Raw genomic sequence first — 16,633 nt, 5'->3', positions numbered from 1 at the left:
CAGGAGAGGACATTCCATTTTTGTCCCTGAGATTTCTGCTAGCATCTGCTGTTGAGAACGTCAGCTGGGCTAACACAGCATGTACTGTATTCTCAGAGACCTAAGACTACCCTTGCAGCCATGCATGACCTCAATTCTGGTTCTCCCAATGTTCCAGTGTGGGCATCTGGGCCTGAAGCCCTGCCACCAGTGATACTAATGGTGCTCAGGTGAGTCATGACCTTAAGTCACTTGCAACACTGTGAGATCCAATAGCCTACTGACACACTGACCTTCAGCCTCTGACTACAGTGTTACTGGTGTCACAGAGGTGTGTGTGTCCTGAGGCAAGAAACTATATTTTTATTAGTGCACTAAGAGGCACTAATGTAAAGTAATGTCCAGTTCGAACAAGAGTTAGTATGCTAACAGCAGCATCCTCTGTTTTAAAGTGTAATTGTATACTGCACATAATTGTTGCAACATGTATTATTAATTTAACAGGAATCCACACATAATAAGACAATGTCTCTCTATTACTTTGGAAATCAACTTTTTACTAGTTCAAATGTTTTCCACTTTACCTGGCCTGGATTAAGAACATAGTCACTAACATAAGGTAAATATGTATCCAAGTTCCATTGTTGACACTTATAAACTATTTTTAGATCAGTCGGGTTCACTTCTGTAAGCTTCATTTTCTCATCTGTAAACTGGGGTCATAATCATTCCTACTTCAAAGTTTGTCAAGAAAATGTGTCATCAAGTATCTTACCTCCATTTTTCATCTTTTACTGTGACAGATTTTAATCAGTGCCTCAGGATGCCTGCCCTCCTCTCCCCAGAAAGCCTTGGTATGTGAGTAATAAACCTGTTAAAAACCTTCTTTGGGGGTGTGTGTGTGTGTGTGTGTGTGCTGCAATAAGTATTGATACAGTGAGCACGCTTTCTAAACAATGTCCACTATCACTGAGTATCTTTCATCTCTTTGGCTTCCTCACTGGCTCAGCTGCTGACTGAAAGGATGCACTTTGAGCTGCTTTCTACTAGAAAGCTTGCTCTTTGAGCTATGTTTCTTTGCTCTGCATTTATTGAATCCTACCAAGCTTCAGTTTAACTAACCTACTATGGAAATTTCAACAGTTAACTCTGGGGATAGAATTATGGGATCAGGGTCATCCTTAAAATGACCCTGGGTAATGTATCTGGTTCTAAATGTATCTGTGTGTCTCAGATTACATTGTCTGAATTCCAGAGTAAGCCATGACTGTCACTGGGCTCAGGGGAATGAATCTTACCCTGTGACTACTGTCTGTGTGTCTCAACCAGGCATTGGCCCCATTCTACAGAACTCAATGGAAAGAATAATGCCCTGTGCAATCTATGTGCCCGTGAGGTGGTCACTCATATGGAGGAAGAGCAGTTACCATGTGGCAGGCTGACTTCGTGCTCCTAAAAGCAAAAGCCTCACTAGGACCCTACAAAATGCTTTTGTTGTCACTGCAGCCTATGACTTTGTAACAACAGAACCCCTGATTATGTTATTGGAAAATGCTAATGATATTTTCATGTGCCCTGTTGCACAATCAAGGGGTCCATTCAAACCCGACTTAAGCCCAGGATCCTTAAACCCAGTAAAGCAATCATTGCCATAAGGAAGGCCGCTAACTCTGATAATAATGACTTGAGACTATCTGGAAGAAGAAACCAATAAATTGAGCAGGGTAGGGAAGACCTCCCAAAGTGTATTTAGCATTTCCTTAAAAAACCTAAATACAAGAGTGAAGAAACAAAATTGACCCAATCGGAAGGCAAACATTTACTAAAATACTATATACAACAGAAAAACAAAAGGGTGCTGATTTGTTTTTATGCCTCTGGATTCAGAATTAATTTTAACACCTGCTAAAATACACCAATTGGTAAACCTTCGTGTCCTTAATCAGTACTGCGGTCCAAAGTACAGCTATATCTGGGGATCCCACTACATTTAAACAAAGTACCCCCTATACTCTTAGGGCAGTTATCAAACATAAAATAGAAGATACACAAGTATGCCTTACCTTAAACAACAGAACTGTTACATTGCCTAATTTTCCATGGCCATAGTCCCCATTGCCCTATCTCATAGTGGGCATGGATACTCAGACTCAATGAGTAAAAAGTTAAAATTAAGTGTTTGGCACTTACAATCAGCTTAAGTTTTAAAAGGATCCCCATAGACCCTGTACGTATTACCTCATCTCCACCAGTTGAAATAATGCAGGCAAATATAAATTAAAACAGGTCTTTTAAGTATTGAAACCCATTATCTGTATCTATATGTCTATATCTGTATCTATCTATCCTATCTACCTATCTCTCTCTCTCTCTCTCTATAAATACATTTGGCGAGAAAGAGAGAGAAAGTGGTAATTATCTCCATTGTATCTCCATTTAACAGCTCAATTTGACTTGTTCTTTAAACTTGGAAAAAATAAATGGCACTTCATGGCATATTTCCTCAACTTTGATGTCAAGGTTGAAAGGCCTTGATTAAGGCCTTTGTATTAGTTTTCTGTTGCTGCTCTAACAGATAACCATGAACTTAAGTAGCTTAAAATGACACAAATATATTAACATTATGAAAGTCAGAATTCTAAAATGGGTTGACAGAATTATGTTCCTTTTGGCAGCTGCGGGGGGTCCGTCCTGCAGACCCTGACTCAATGATGGATGAATAAAGTACACTGACACACAGATATTCTGCTTTGCCAGTCCAGCTGAGTGTCTGGGCCACTTAGTAGTAGCCAAGGTCCCGACCAGCTAGTGAGACTTGCATTTATTCAGTAAATATTAATTGACAAAGGCTTGAGTCAACACCACTAGAGGGTAATTGACATTGTGGACTTCCCGAATAGAAAGCAATTAAGCACCTGCAGTAAATCAAAGGTTAGTCTTAGGACCACATGAGTAAACAAGTTAGTTAGATAAACTACTCTACATTCCTTTGTATTTGTGCCCTGAGCTCTCTGGCTCCTGCATAGAGACTCTGGCTACTTCAGCCAGATCTATTACTGAAGTTATGCAAACTCTCAGGCCTTCCAAGAGCATTTGTGGCTATTATAACTAAAATTTTTCCCACCAGCCTGATTGAACCCCCACAGGCAGCTCTAGGGAAGAATATATTCCCTTGCCTTTTCCAGCTTCTACATACTTCTCACATTCACTGGTTCCTGGTTCCGTCGCGTCAACCTCTACTTCTGCAGTCATGTCTCATTCCCCAAATCTGACACAAAAGCCATTAGACATGAGCTCCTTTATCAACATCCTGACATCTTCCAGCTTTCTCTGCCTACTCTCCTGTAACAATGGAGAGATGTCTAAGCCCTTTCCCAAATCCCTCCACTGTGCACATGGCCTTCATGAAGATTTTTGCCTTTTGGGGACTTCACTCCTACATAAACATCCAACACTAATTGCTTCTCTTCCTACATCAACAATGTTTCCTCTTTCTAATTAATCAAAAGAAACAATTCTGGAATCTATTTAAAAATATAAAATTATATAAATAAACCTTGCTATAATTTGAATGTGCCCCCTCCAAAATTCATGGGTTGGAAACTTAACGCCCAGTACAGCATTGCTGGGTGGTGTGGCCTTTGGGAGGTGATTAGGTCAAGAGAGTTCCATCTTCATGGATGCATGGATGGATTAATGCTGTTATTAAAAGGGCTTGCAGGAATGGATTCACCCACTTTCACTTTTCTGCCGTATGAGGACACAGCGTTCATCCTCTCTACCCCTTCTACCTTATACCATGTGAGGATGCAGCAAGAAGGCCCTCACCAGACTAGGTGTCAGTGCCTTGATCTTGGACTTGCCAGCCTCCAGAACTGTGAGAAAATACATTTCTGTTCTTTATAAATTACCGAGTCTGTGATAATCTGTTATAGCAGCACAAAATGGACTAAGATAACCCCCCTTCAACCTTGATTCCCCTTAAGTCTCATTTCTTTCCTCTGTAGCAACTTCGAAAACTGACAAGATGAGCATAAAGAGAGATAACCATAAGATCATTTCCATTTATGGAGATGCAAAAATCCTGAAGAAAAATAACCAAACAAATCCCATAATGCATTAGAAGAATTGTGCATCATAACAAATGGAGATTATTCCCATAAAGTAAGAATAGCATAATTTTAGGAAAATGACCCATATTTTTCTCCATATTAAGAGCTCACAGGGAAAAAAGTGAAGATTTTGAGGATGCTAAAACACAATTGGAAACCATCATTCATCATTTTAAAAAGTCACCTAATATGGATAAACATTTATTTGCCAAAACCATAAAAAATATTTCAAAGCAATTGTCAGTATCATGTATATACAATAAAACAGTAACCAGACAACCAGATAAGGGCTATAAGTAGTTTTTCTTGTATTTCAAGATGCTCACTTTTTTACATTTTAACGTTTCTGAGATCAAGAAGATAATGATAAGATATATATACTTTAAATTTATATCATTAAATTAATGGTATGCCTTAAGAATTAAGGATATTCTGCTCTAAAGGCCAATTAGTATGGATTGGGAACATATATTTTATTTTCTAGATTCTAAGATCTTTTTTTTTTTGAGATGGAGTCTCACTCTGTTGCCCAGGCTGGAGTGAAGTGGTACGATCTCGGCTCACTGCAACTTCTGCTTCCCAGGTTCCAGTGACTCTCCTGCCTCAGCTTTCCAAGTAGCTGGGATTACAGGTGCATGCCACCATGCCCGGCTAATTTTTGTACTTTTAGTAGAGACAGGGTTTCACCATGTTAGCCAAGTTGGTCTCGAACTCCTGACCTCGTGACCCGCCCGCCTTGGCCTCCCAAAGTGCTGGGATTACAGGCATGAGCCACCTTGCCCAGCCAAGATCCTCTTTTAAGGTTCTGAAATTATATCATTTTTGTTATATATGTCAAAAATCTGACAAATGTCAGATTTTGGAAGTTGCAAAGATAATTTTTAAAACTAAGAAACAGTAGGTAGAATATTAAAATATTTAGAGAATGCCAAAAAGATTCTCACACTGGCTTATCTATTTTGATTCTCATCCTTCAAAACTAAACACTATGGTATAATGAGAAAACACCACTGACTAAGAGACAAAAGTTCTATTTCAGGTTTGACCAAGAATTAACTGTGTGCCCATTACTTCCATTTCAGGTCCTCATGACTTCTGAACTGATCTTTTGCAGAACCATATTGGTCCCCCCAACTTTACCTTATCCTTAGACATTTCAGTAAATTTCCCTAGTCACCTCCACAATCATTCAAAATATATTTGTGGCCTCATGTAATGGCCAAAAAGACCACTCCTCATAGGAAGATGTTAGATTACCCACAACATTTCTTACCTTTATTACAAAGGAGAGAGTTTCTACCCTGGCCTGGAAGCCTCTATGCCCCTGCTGCCAATATTTTGTCCTCAGTGCACCAGATGACGTACTTCAGAGTTCTGCTCTGGTGCACTTGATAAAGCACGTTGCAGAACCACACACTTCTTTGATAATGTTTATATTTGTTGCATGTAATACAAAGTGGGAACTTCTACAACAAAATAATTAATTAGAAGAACATAAGTACTTTACAGAATCCAAGAAACCAAAGCAGCAAACATGCTTCAAAAGGGCAGAAACAAGGGTAGCTCAAGAGAACTAAATAGTAGGTATTCTAAATAGTGTTCTCTATACAGAAATGGCAGTAATGAAACTTAGAGGAAAATCACTGAGTTTTGGGGTCTAGTTCCAAACTCCAAATTATCAGGAAAAATACCTGATTGGCTCATCTAGGGTGAGGTGACAAGTATCAAACCAAGTAGCAATGGCCATGGGACTCAGTCACACAGAAAATAGAAGAATGTGTGTACAGTTGGAAGGTCTCAGAGAAAAGGAGTCTGTTGGACGGAATGACCAGTCTGTGACTACTGCCATTTTTCATGACTGTATATCAACCCACATTACAGATGTAACTTAGTGAGAGAAAACATCTCCCTGTTTTCCTTCATATATTATGAAATGTTTACTTTTTCTAGTATTTTATCTATCTTACATCAAAGATTTAAATATCTTTGACCTCCTGTACTAAATACCATGCCATATCAAAGTTTTAGCTGCCTTTCTTTTTTCCTTAGGCTAGTTTTTTGGTATACCATTTCTAAACCAATGGTAGGAACATTTTAAGGCATCTTTTGTCTGGAATATGTTTTAGCATGTTGTACAGCATGAAAGTTTTATATGTTTATTAATTTTTGTTTATAATAATTTGTTAATGAATATTAATTTTGTTAATGAATATATATTAAACCAATTAATAAACAGTCACAAAGCTGCAAACCGTTTTAATAATTATTAAAGTTTTAATTTTTTAATGGATTTTGGTCATCTAAGTTCCAAACTGAAATACAGCAAACTTGTTCTTACTTTGCCAAATTGTCCTACTGTTTCTCAGAATCAACATTTTTAGACATTATGTAGAAACACTCTTTAACCTAGTTGTGTCAGGCTTAGTAGAGAAAGGAAAAGAAAGGAAGTTGGAACTGGAAGAGGAAGGTAGGTAAATATGGTCAGTAGTGCATTTTGTGTGACCAGGCAAATTCTGCAGAACCTCTTCTGCAACACCTTCACCTGTGTAAAATCCCAGAGGCATTAGTTAATCTCCAACCACTACGGCAGGATATGCATCTGAGAGCAAAGAGGCAAATGGCAAGCAGAGATCGCGAAAGTGCAAGAGCTAGAGTAGTGATAGAACCAGTGCCAGGACGATCTAAATTCCCTTGCATTGTTGATACGCAAATAAAAAAAAAAAAAAAAATCAAGCCATTGCTCACCCTGGCTCTTAGACACAAGCGACTATAGGCTACCACATCCAGGGCTAAGGTGAGGGCTGAGGTGTGAGTGGTGTGTGCACTCGCCACCTGCCGACCTAGGCTGCTGTCACTGAAGGTGACACTGTACCCAGTAGCAGCTGTGCTGTTACTGCCCACCCAAGCATCCTGCCAGTGGTCTGATGATTGCCCTTCCCCTGCCTCTCATAGGCAGCACCTGTACATATCATCAAGAGGCCCGAGGACAAGCCATCCTAGCCAAGCTTTGTCCCTCCTCATCCTACCTTCGGCCAGAGCACATAGTCCAGGAGCCAGGGGATTACCAAGCCCAGTCCACTAACATTGGCACCTGAATACTCCTCCCAGGGGCCTGAGGTTGTTCTTACCCACCCAGCTGCCTCTACCACAGGTGACACCTACCTGTGGGCCAGTTTCCAGGCCACTACAGCCACCACTGCCTGTACCAGCATGAACCACTTGGGAAGCAGAGCATCATCCCACCACCGCCACTGCCATCACCCTCACCACACTGACTGCCCAGGGTCCTGAGAACCCACCCACTTGCCTGATCCATATATGCCACTACTGGCATCCAAGTAAGCTACCTGAAGGCCCAAGCATTGGCATGCCTGGACATGCTAACAATGGTGCCAGTGTATGCCACCCTGGGATCCAAGGACAGGCATGCTCAGCCCACTGCTGCCACCAGTGGGGTCCAAAGACTGGCATACTTGGTGTACCAGTCCCCAGCAAAACTGTTTCACAGCCTCCACCAATAACTTCACCATAAGCCACCAAGGAAACCTTAGATACCACTGACACTGTTTATAGCCAAAGAAATCATACAGAGACTACACTACTGCATGCACCCAGAATAACAGCCAAAGTGCCCTACTCAACCAATACTATAGATAGATCTTCAGGAAAAAGCCCTCCTCTAACAAAGCAAATTCAAAAAATTGAAAGAAGTGACTGATATACCAGATAGGCAAGTATCAATGTAAGGACACAGGAAACACGAAAAAGCAAGGAAACATGACACCTCCAAAAGGAACAAAATAATTATCCAAAACCAAATTTCAATCAAAAAGAAATTAATTAAATCCTGGAAAAATAATTCAAATTATCAATTCTAAAGAAGTTCAGTGAGATAGAAGAAAATTCTAAAAAATGATACAAAGAAATCAGAAAAACAATTTAGGACATGAATGAGAAAGAAATATCTATCATTAAAAAAAAATTCTGAAACTGAAGACTACATTGAACTGCAAAATGCACTTGAAAAACTCCAACAATAGACTAGATCAAGCAGAAGAAAGAATCTAAGATCTTGAAGAAAGGTTTTTAGAAATAACCTGGACAAAAATAAAAAAGAATAAAAAAGAATGAACAAAGCCTTTGTGATATGTGGGACACCATAAAGTAACCAAATATACAAATTATTGGTGTCCCAAAAGGCAAAGAGAGAACAAAAGATTTTGAAAACCTATTTAATGAAATAATAGATGAAAAATTTCCAGGTCTACCAGGAGGTTTGGACATTCATATACAGGAAGCCCAGGGATCCTCAAACATACAACGCAAAAAGATCTTCCACGTGGTACATTATATTTGCAGTGTCTAAAGTCAATCACAAATAATTCTAAAAATAGACAGAAGCATCTAGTTACCTATAAAGGAACCCTTATGAGACTAACAGCAGATTTCCCCACAGAAATATTACAGGCCAGAGAGAATGAAATCAGATATTCAAAGTGCTAAAAGGAAAAAAAATCTGCTAGCCAAGGATACCATTTTTGGCAAAATTAAATTTCATAAATGGAGGAGAAATAAAGTCTTTCCCAGATGAGCAAAAGCTGGGGGAATTCATCATCACTAGACTGCCCCTACAAAAAATGCTCAAGGGAGTCATAAACCTAGAAGCAAAAGGACAACATTTACCACCATGAAAACAAAATGTTAAGTATTAAGCTGAATGGTAATGCAGACATACAGATGAGAAAGAAAAAGTGCTCAACTGATACCACTACAGGTAATTTCCAAACCACAGTGACAAACAATAAGGGGAAAAAAGGAACAAAGATTATACAAAATAACCAGAAAACAATGAATAACATGACAGAACAGAACCTAACATATTAATAGTAACCCTGAATATAAAAGGATTAATTTCTCCACTTAAAAATATGGACTGGGTAAAAGGGTAAAAAAAACATGATCTAACTATATACTGCCTGTGATAAATGCACTTTACATATAGACATGTATGACTGAAAGTAAAGGGGTGGAAAAATATATTCCACACTAATGAAAACCAAAAGCCAGCAGGAGTAGCTATGCTTATATCAGATAAAAGATACTTTAAGCCAAAAATAGTAAAAAAGACAAAGAAAGTCATTATATAATGATAAAGGGATCAAACCAGCAAGAAGAAATACCAATTCTAAATGTATATGCAACCAACACTGGAGCACCCAGATTCATAAAGCAAATATTACTAGATCTAAAGATTTAGACTCTAATACAGTAATTATGGCGGACTTCAACACCCACTCTCAGCATTAGACAGGTCATCTAGACAAAGAAGAAGTAACATTAGATTTAAACTCAGCTTTAAGCCAAATGGACCTAACAGACATTTATAGAACATTTCATCCAACAAATGCAGAATAAACATTCTTTTCATCAGCACATGGAACATTCTCCAGGATACAGTATATGTTAGGCCACGACCAAAAAAAAGGCTCAACAAATTATAAAAATTGAAATCATACCAAGTAACTTCTCAGACCACAATGGAATAAAACTAGAAATCAATATTAAGAGGAACTTTGGAAACAATACAAATTCATGGAAATTAAAGAACATGCTCATGAACAACCATTGGCTCAATGAAGAAATTAAGATGGAAATCAAAACATTTTTTGAAACAAATGAAAATAAAAATAAAACATAACAACACCTGTGGAATACAACAAAAGCAGTGGTAAGAGGGAAATTTATAACAATAAAGGCTACATTAAAAAAATAGATTTCAAATAATCAAACAATGCACCTCAAGGAACTAACAAAGTAAGAACAGACCCAAAATTAGAAGTAAAGAAACTTAAACTATCAGAGCAGAATTAAGTGGAGACTAGAAACAATAGAAAAGACCAATTAAATGAAAAGTTGGTTGATGAACAAAATTGATAAACCACTAGCTAGAATAATCAAGAAGAGAAGAGAGAAGACCCAAATAAATAAAATCAGAAATGAAAAAGGAGGCATTACAATTGATACCACAGAAATACAAAAGATCATCAGAGTATTATGAACAACTACATGCTCACAAATGGGAAAACCTAGAGGGAATGGGTAAATTCCTGGAAACATACAACCTGCCCAGCTTGAATCAGGAAGAGAGAAAGCCTGAACAGACCAATAACAAGTAGTAACATTAAATCACTAGTAAAAAATCTCCCAACAAAGAAAAGTCCGGGGTTGGATAGGTTCATTGCTGAATTCTACCAAATATGTAAAGAAGCAATACCAGTCCTTCTCAAACTATTAAGAGAAGGGAATTCTCCCTAATTCATTCTACAAGGCCAAAATTACCCTGATACCCAAACCAGACAAGGGCATAGTAAAAAATAAAACTATAAGCTAATATCCCTGATAAGCATAGACACAAATATCCTCAACAAAATGCTAGCAAACTGAATTCAACAGCACATCAAAAAGGATAATACACCATGATCAAGTGGGAGTTATACCAGGAAATGTAAGGATGGTTTAATATATACAAATCAATAAATGTGATACATCATATGAACAGAATGGAGAACAATAACTATATTATCATCTTGATAGATGCAGAAAAAACATTTGATAAGACTCAACATCCCTTTATGATAAAAACTCACAACAAACTATGCATGGAGGGAGCATATCTCAAAACAATAAAGGCTATATATGACAAGACCACAGGTAAGATCATACTTCATGGGGAAAAGTTGGAAGCCTTTCCTCTAAGAACTGGAACAAGTTAAGGATGCCCATTTTCATGACTCGTATTCAACATAGTACTGGAAGTCCAAGCCAGAGCAATCATGCAAGAGAAAGAAATAAAACACACCCAAATTTGAAAAGAGGAGGCCAAACTGTTCCTCTTTGCAGGTGACATGATCTTATATTTAGAAAATCAAAAGACTCCACCAATAAACTCTTAGAGCTGATAAACAAATGTGATAAAGTTGCAGGATACAAAATCAACATACGAAAATCAGTACTGTTTCTGTACGCCAATAATGAAATAGCTGAAAAAGAAAGCAAGAAGACAATCCCACTTCCATTAGCTACAAAAATATAAAATACCTAGGAATAAATTTAACCAGGGAGATGAAAGATTTCTGCAAGGAAAACTACAAAACATTACAAAACACTGATGAAGGAAATTGAAGAGGACACAAACAAATGGAAAGACATTCCATGCTCATGGATCAGAAGAATTTATATTGTTAAAATAACCATATTGCCCAAAGCAATCTGCTGATTCAAAACGCTAATGCCATTTTTTTTCACAGAAATAGAAAAAAAGTCCTAAAATTCATATGGAACCAAAAAAAAAAAAAAAAAAAGCCAGAATAGCCAAAGCAAACCTAAACACAAAGAATAAAGCTGGAAGCATCACACTACTGGACTTCAAAATATATTACAAGTCTATAGTAACCAGTACAATATGGAATTAGTATAAAAATAGCCACTTAGACCAATGTATAGAGAACTCTGAGATAAATTCACATATTTACAGCCCACTGATTTTTTTTTTTTTTTCGTTTTTTTTCCCACGTATATTTTTTGTTGTTTTTTGTTTTTTTTTTTTCTGTAAAATGTCCCGGTTCTTCCATAACTTATAAACATGATTTATGCCGAGGAGATGGGAAAGTGGACGGGGCAGAGTGGACTGACTGGGGATGGGGAAGCTCCTCTCGCTGCCCCCTCAGGGCGGGCCCAGGCCCTTTGGAGGATGGGGACGCCAGGACACTCCTCCCTGAGGTTGTCTGGCCGCCTCTGCCCCTGGTGCTCAGAATCCTGCGTGCCCCTCAATTCCGGAATCCCTCCCGGGACCCCAGGCCCCCTGGGCACGCTGCCCCTGCTACTCAGAATCCCGAAGCGCCATTCGGTTCCAGAATCCCCTCCTCAGCTGCTGAGGTGGCGGGGTCCCTCCTTTCCGATGTCCCCCCCGACCCCCGAAGGGGGAGGGAAGGGAGGGGGGCTCAGGTCTCCCCTCTGTGGCAGGGGGAGGTGGAGGTGGAGGTGGAGGTGGAGGTGGAATCGGAAGGGCGTGGAAGGCGGGGGCCAGGAGGGCTCAGCCGATGGTGAGGCCAAAGCCACACTGGAACTTGTTCTTGCGGTGATTCAGGAAGGCCCCAAGGGCCAGTGTCAGGGGCAGGGGCGGGAGCTTCTTCTCCAGCGTGGCACCCACGATCCAGTTGCTATCCACAGAGCCTTTGAAGAGGAGGTTGGCCTTGGACAGGTCCAGCTGGTACCCGAAGGAGACGCTGGTGTCCTGCATCCTTGTGCTGGCCTCAAACTCCACACCCACCTGCAGCTTGTCACTGGCTTTGTGGTAGTATGTTGTGTGCATGCCCGCCTGGCCCAACGTTACCGTTGCCAACCAGTTGTTCAATGTGTATTTCGCAGCTAGAGACATGACAGTGCCCTCCTCTCCAGGCCGCCGGTGGTAGACCAGCTCTCCGCCCAGGGCCAGGCAGGGCGTGATGCTCTGGAGGTAGTGGGCTACGAGGATTCCTGAACCCACGAGGACGTCTGGGTTCCCCAGGGTGATGGCTGCTGTGAAGTCAGAGCCCCGATACTCGCCGTCCACCTGCCAGTTCACAAACTTCGATTGCTGGGTCTGGATGGCCATCTTGGACCTGAGACCGGGGCCCAGCTGGTGAATGACCTGAGCGTTGAGACTGCCACTGTTGTCCATGTCACCCACCAGTACAGGGAACGCCTCTGTGGGACTCAGCTGCTTTGTCCCCACATACGTGACCCCGAAGTGGTAGTTGGACTCCCCGATTGTGCTGAGGGCTACTGTGTGGTTGACCTGGAAATGGTTACTCAACCCTTTGTTGACTGTGAGCTTGATACCCTCCATCTGAATGGGAAACAGCTCCTTGCACTTCCGGTGGCACTCCTCGAATGTGCCCGGGTTGGGCAGGCAGCCGCAGGCCCCATCCTCGGCGGCCCCTGAGGCGCTGGCGGTTGCAGCCCCGGGGGTCCGTTCCGAACCTCGACTCGTACTGGTGCCGGCGCCCAGGCTGCCTCCCAGCGGCGGCAGCGTGAAGCCCGGCGGCGAGGGCGGAGGTGGCGGCAGCCCCACGAGGGCCGGCGCAGGCGGCGGTGGCGGCCCTGCGGGCGGCGAGCTGGCGGCCAACACGTTCCCCATGGTCGTTGGCGGCAGTGCCTGCTCCCGGCCTGGGCTCCGCTCCCACCCCGTGCGCCACGCGCAACCGAACCCGCTGCCGCCGCCGCCGCCACCCCAGCCCACTGATTTTCAACAAAGGCACCAACAACATGCACTGAGGAAATGACACCCTCTTTAATAAATGGTGCTGAGAAAGTTGGATATCCGTATGTGGAGTAAGGAAATTAGACCCCTACCTCTAACCATATACAAAAATCAACTCAAGATGGATTAAAGACTTAAGACCCAAAACTATTAAACTAGTAGAAGAAAACATAGGGAAAAATCTTCAGGACATTGGCATAAGTGAAGATTTTATGGCTAAGGCTTCAAAAGCACAGACAACTAAAGCAAAAAGAGACAAAAAGGACTATATTAAACTAAAAATCTCTGCATAGCAAAAGAAACAATCCATTGAGTGGAGAGATAACATGCTGAATGGGTAAAAATGTGTGCAAACTATTCATCTGATAAGGGATTAATATTCAGAATATACCAGAAACTGAAACAAGTCAAGAATAATAAAACAATCCTGTTAAAAAGTGGGCAAATGCCATAAATGGACAATTCTCAAAAGAAGACATACAAATGGCCAACAGGTATACGAAAAAAATACTCAACATCACTAAACATCAGGGAAATGCAAATCAAAACCATGATGAGATACCATCTTACCCCAGTTTGAATGGCTACTATTAAAAGACAAAAAAAAAGTCACAGATGCTGGCAAGAATGTGGAGAAAAGAGAACTCATACACTTTTTTGGGAATGGAAATTAGTACAAACACTATGAAAAACAGCATAAAGATTTCTCAAAAAAACTAAAAATGTATCTACCATATGATCTGGCAATCCCATTACTGTCTATCCAAAGGAAAATAAATCAGTATGTCAAAGGGATACCTGCACTCACATGTTTATCACAGCACTATTTACAATGGCAAAGATATGGAATCAATCTAGGTGTCCATCAATGGATGAGTGGAAAAAGAAAATGTAGTGTATATACACCCATGGAATACTATTTGGCCATAAAAAATTCCGCAATCCATGTTGCAGCAACATGGATGGAATTGGAGGTGATTATGTTAAGTGAAATGAGCCAGGTACAGAAAGGCAATAATTTCATGTTCTCACTCATGTATGAGAGCTAAAAAAGTTGATCTCATAGAGGGAGAGAATGGAATAATAGATACCAGAGTCTGGTAAGGATGTGTTGGTAGGAAGTGATAAAGAGAAGTTGGTTAATGGGTGCAAACATACAGGTAGATGGAAAGGATAAGTTCTAATGTTTGATAGCAAAGTAAGGCGACTATAGTTAACATCAAACGTACTATGGATTCCAAAATAGCTGGGAGAGAGAACTTGATATGTTCCCAACAGATAGAAATGATAAATACTTGAAGAGATGGACACCCCAAATACCCTTACTTGATCGTTACATAGTCCATGCTTGTAACAAAATATCACATGTATCCCATAAACAGGTACAAAATTATCAATAAAAAATCAAGCCATGTCCTGAATGGACCTAGGGGACATTTTGCTAAGTGAAATGAGCCAGGCACAGAAAAGGCAAATACTGCATGATCTCCCTTCTATGTGGAGTCTAAAAAGTTGAACCCATAGAAGCAGAGAAGATAATGATGGCTGCCAGGGCCTGGAACAGTGAGGGGAGATGTTGGTCAAAGAATACAAAATTTCAGTTAGAAAGGAGAAACAAGTTCAACAGATCTGTTGTTAAACATGTTAACTACAGGTAGTAACTAACTGTATTGTATTCTTGAAAACTGCTGAAAGAGTAGATTTTAAGTGTTCTCACCATATACAAAAAAATGATAAGCATGTAATGTAATGTAATTAGCTTAATTTAGCCATTTCACAATGTATACACATTTCAAAGCATGATGTTGTACATGACAATTTTTATTTATCAATGAAAAATGAATTAATTTAAAAGATTGGGCTATTTCCCACTGTGGGTTAGAGACTACACCCAGCTCTCCTTCTTCCTGACTGCCTTACTGCTGTCAGCTGCTGATTGCACCCTCAGAGTCTCAGCCTTCTTCACCATGCTTTGCTGGCTCACTCCTCTTCTTAGTTCATTCACTCTTCTCAGCAATTTTGTCTACTGCCATGTTCTACAAGGCCTGAAATTCCATGTGCTGCCTTGGCATAATTGAGCCTCACAGGGTATCAAAGGCCTAGCCACGATTTTCCCTGCTCTCATCAGATATGCTCCCTACCAAGTGGGGAAAGCTCACCCAGCTACATCCCCTATCAGCCAGATCAGCTGCATATCCCCTGGTATTCAACCAAAAAGACATTCTCTACCAGCTGGTACAGCCACTGTTTGATCCTGAACTGCAGCAAAATAGTAACCAACAGAGGAGTATCCAGGCAGCTTTCCCACCAAGAGTGCTCCCAAGAGGCCCCTCTACCTGGATGTCCTCTAAACCCTCCCCCTCCAACCTACAGTCAGTTGCATCCTCTGAGGAGAGGCTTGTGGCTCTATTTTGGCAATGCTGAATCAGAGCAGGGAAAGCAAAGTTGACAGGGACAGGGAGGAGAGTTAAATGGACATAGAGGAGTTAAATTTTCTATCTAATACAGATCTAGAAGAGACCTGGCTAAGGGGAGAGAGAATAACAGCCCCTTAGATGTAGGTGGGGGAGGGCACACAGGAAGGGGACTTGGGAAATGCTGGACGGGTTGTGAGAGCACAGGGAATTGGGAAGGAGAGGTGGAGGGGACAGAATGACTGCTTGCAGGCTTATTTTGCAGCTCACGTTAAAGGACAAGAGAAATGCTTGGAATTTGTTATGGTTTTAATGGTTCCTTTTATGTTAATTTCATCTTATTCCTAACTTAAGCTTGCTCATATCCACCATGGCTCTGACCTCTTTGCTCTCCCTGTCCCCTCTTCAGCTTTAGCTCTCACTTCTCAGTCACCAATTGCGCACATAGTTCCCATTTCAGATTTCTTGGCGTATCTGACTTGCTCAGGATATTTCTTAGGGACAGAGCTTTTTCAATGGGAGCCATCTCATATGTCTTGTTGGACTATTGGGTGGCTTCACTTCAAGAAAATTAATTATCTTTGATTGGCTGTGGCCTGAAGGTTTGTTTGACATGACACAAAAAAGCCACCAGGGCATTCCACTTTCCTGGGGACACTGAACAGAGCAGTTGCCCCTGGAAGGCTCTGTGGACATGACATCTGCAATGATGAAACCTGTCCCAAACCCCCAGCCCAGCTGTTGGTCTGCTCTTAAATGATGTCTTTTCATTAGGACAGGCATTAGGTTTTAGAGAGAAACACCAGGGTGGTCTCTTCAAAATGGCT

At 40.9% G+C, this 16,633-nt stretch overlaps 2 protein-coding genes across 8 annotated transcripts in view; one reads left to right on the top strand and one right to left on the bottom strand.

Annotated features, from left to right (window-relative positions):
* ZNF75D (zinc finger protein 75D) overlaps positions 1–16,633 on the top strand; it is a 66,786-nt gene that overhangs the window by 19,849 nt on the left and 30,304 nt on the right. For 3 of the 7 annotated variants that reach the window (XM_054545116.2, XM_063721431.1, XM_063721430.1), the window contains one exon: positions 783–833. The exons of the other annotated variants lie outside the window; for them this stretch is intronic. The gene's annotated coding sequence lies outside the window, so the exon portion shown is untranslated. The remainder of the gene's footprint in view (positions 1–782; positions 834–16,633) is intronic. 7 annotated transcript variants of the gene reach the window in all.
* LOC100455036 (mitochondrial import receptor subunit TOM40 homolog) lies at positions 11,653–13,350 on the bottom strand. The gene has a single exon (XM_009235284.4). It carries the CDS (start codon positions 13,267–13,269, stop codon positions 12,184–12,186), a length of 1,086 nt encoding a protein of 361 aa, XP_009233559.1. The 5' UTR covers positions 13,270–13,350; the 3' UTR covers positions 11,653–12,183.

The sequence above is a fragment of the Pongo abelii genome, chromosome X, assembly GCF_028885655.2.
Source record: "Pongo abelii isolate AG06213 chromosome X, NHGRI_mPonAbe1-v2.0_pri, whole genome shotgun sequence".
Classification (NCBI taxonomy): Eukaryota; Metazoa; Chordata; class Mammalia; order Primates; family Hominidae; genus Pongo; species Pongo abelii.
The sequence above is the reverse complement of the archived record's forward strand: the minus strand, read 5'-3'. Positions and strand labels throughout refer to the sequence as shown.